General features: G+C 39.3%; 2 protein-coding genes across 4 annotated transcripts in view; one reads left to right on the top strand and one right to left on the bottom strand.

Annotated features, from left to right (window-relative positions):
* LOC134180682 (multiple epidermal growth factor-like domains protein 6) overlaps positions 1-2,500 on the bottom strand; it is a 30,559-nt gene that overhangs the window by 6,275 nt on the left and 21,784 nt on the right. For all 3 annotated transcript variants that reach the window (XM_062647862.1, XM_062647863.1, XM_062647861.1), the window contains exon 26: positions 620-802. In XM_062647862.1, coding sequence (XP_062503846.1) covers positions 620-802 — 183 coding nt within the window. The remainder of the gene's footprint in view (positions 1-619; positions 803-2,500) is intronic.
* LOC134180684 (uncharacterized) overlaps positions 2,238-2,500 on the top strand; it is a 1,269-nt gene continuing 1,006 nt past the window's right edge. The window contains exon 1 of the mRNA XM_062647866.1: positions 2,238-2,500. This exon is cut by the window's right edge and continues 312 nt beyond it. Coding sequence (XP_062503850.1) covers positions 2,244-2,500 — 257 coding nt within the window. The 5' untranslated portion in view covers positions 2,238-2,243.

Below are 2,500 nucleotides of genomic sequence, written 5' to 3'. Positions count from 1 at the left end.
CACTCAAGCAGCAAGTTATGCAGGTGCAGCATCTGAAGCAGGAGAGATGGAGAAGGACGAATGACATCACCTGAATGTTTCCAGCACAGCCACCATTTTCATCCGCTCGTAGTTGAGACTCTGGGTCTTTAGACCCCTTCTAGCCTTTAAGTGGCCAAGATTATAGCACGTAGAGTTTCTTTTAAACATAATATTTTAATTAGTCAATCTATTTGTCATTTTCATCAGCAACTCTCTACTAGACTGTGCTGTAGCAATTTCAAAAATGATACTGGTGTAAATGGTACGGCTAGTCCCTCCTGGGACTTATAATAAATATTTTATAAAATTTTAAAAAATTATAGATAGATCACTAATACATCTGCAGAAAGTACAATACATAAAATATGCAAAATTAATGTTCTGTATAAGAAAAAATATAGATATCAATAATTTGTACTCCACATTAAATGAGGCAGAAAAGAATACATTTCAAAGCATTAAAACTTAGTATACTAATAACAAAGAAATAAAACATTTTAATGCAGTCATGCGCACAAATTTTTAGCATACAACTGTTTTCAAACAAAAATATTTTTTTCCTGTGGCTTAAATCATCGTCTATGAGACTGAGCCTTACCGCTCTCCTGTGTAACCACTGGTGCACGTGCACTTGCCGTCTTCGACGTCGCATTTTCCGTTGTTCTGACACTCGCACTTTTGCACACACTGGTAGCCGAAATGTCCGGGTGGACATCGATGTGAGCAAGTTGAAGTGTGCCATCCGGGAACACAATCGCACATTCCGCTAGAGACATTGCATCTAGAACACAAAGATCAAAATCATTATAAGAATGTCTAGTACAAAAACACCTGCAGAAAAAGAGAATAGTTTGTAAATAAACTGAAAAATTTGCTTGATAGACAAAACTCATGCTCTTAGACAATGGAATTCCAAAAATTATGAAAACTACAGTCAAGACCTTGAGAAACACCTATACACGTTCCTTATTGTCAGTGTGAAATGCGGTATTAAAGTATGCATGTTTGGTTTTCTGAATGACCTTCCTAACTGCACTCCTACCGTAGCGTGAATTTTAGTGGTTTGTTTTAGATGCTTAGGTCTGTGGGTCCGGTAGTTGCTATTAGTAGGCAAAGCGTAGAAATATATCATTATGTCCGCCTTTCTGTCTAGGTGTTTGTTTATCTGTCTATAATATGTCTGCCTGTCTCTGCCTGCCTGTCTGTCTGTCTGTCTGTCTGTCTGTCTGTCTGTCTGTCGTCTGTCTGTCTGTCTGTCTGTCATATAATATATTTTCATACATGACTACTATTACAAACTATGTCTGTCTGTCTGTCTGTCTGTCTGTCTGTCTGTCTGTCTGTCTGTCTGTTTGTCAATACGTGTATTTCTTATAAAAGACATTATTACAGTCTACGCTAAAAATCAGCAAGTTCCAAGAGAACTAAGACCCAAAATGTCCCTAAGTACGACTAAGAGTCAAGCAGTGGACAATAGGCTAACCAAGTTACTAATAGCACCAACTGAGTTAACACTATACTGGACTCAAGTCATCTTCTGCAATAACACTTTTGCATCTGTCTGGCTGGCTGTCTGTCTGTTCGTCTGTCTGTTTGTATGTCTGTCTCTCTATCTTTCTGTGTTAGTTCTCTATTGATTACGTCATCAAAACTAGTACAACATCACTAACACTAAAACAAATCTACACATAACACCCCGAAATCTGTTGGTCCCAGCTAGTGGCCCCTCAGTACAACACTATCTAAACAATAGCTAATGAATGAAGGTCCCAACTATTTGTTGTTAACATGATGTCGAAGCTGCCTGTCTGCCTGTCTGTTAGGCTCTTTCCTTGGTCAGTTTGTCAGTCTGTCTGTTTCTGTCGGTCTATCTTTCTGTCGGTCTGTGTGTCTGCCTGTCTCCCTGTTTCTCTGAATATTTGCCGGTCTACCTGCCTCCCTGTCAGTCTTTCTATCTGTCCGTCTTTCTGTCTGTTTGTCAAATACATATATTTCAAATCCAAAGGAATTTTCATCAAGAACTTAAAAGCCAGTCTTTATACAAAATACCTATAAATCAACAGCAAACACTTAAGGCTACGACAGTCTGTGTGTCTGTCTGTCTGTCTGTCTGCACACCAGTAGGAAAACCTGAATTTGTTCGTTCTCAATGTGCTGACATTGCCAAGGGTGGGAAGGAACTTTGCCGTGAATTGGCCCTGCTGAATAATCGGCAAATCTCCATGCTGATTCTACGACACTGTCATGTGCCTAGATTGAACTACTTGGCAAGGCAAGTATTTCCTCGTGATCTAGAACTGGCAGCAGTCATCCATGACAAAATGACTAGATCTTCATTTGTGGACATCATTGGTTTCAATCATTTGAATGATACAGCCTGGAAACAAGCGACTCTAAAGCTCAAGAATGGAGGCTTTGGTTTAACACAGATTGGACAAATTTCTCATGCTGCTTTTGTGTCTTCTTGGTGTCAATCAAT

Source organism: Corticium candelabrum, chromosome 6 (genome assembly GCF_963422355.1).
Source record: "Corticium candelabrum chromosome 6, ooCorCand1.1, whole genome shotgun sequence".
Lineage (NCBI taxonomy): Eukaryota > Metazoa > Porifera > Homoscleromorpha > Homosclerophorida > Plakinidae > Corticium > Corticium candelabrum.
The sequence above is the reverse complement of the archived record's forward strand: the minus strand, read 5'-3'. Positions and strand labels throughout refer to the sequence as shown.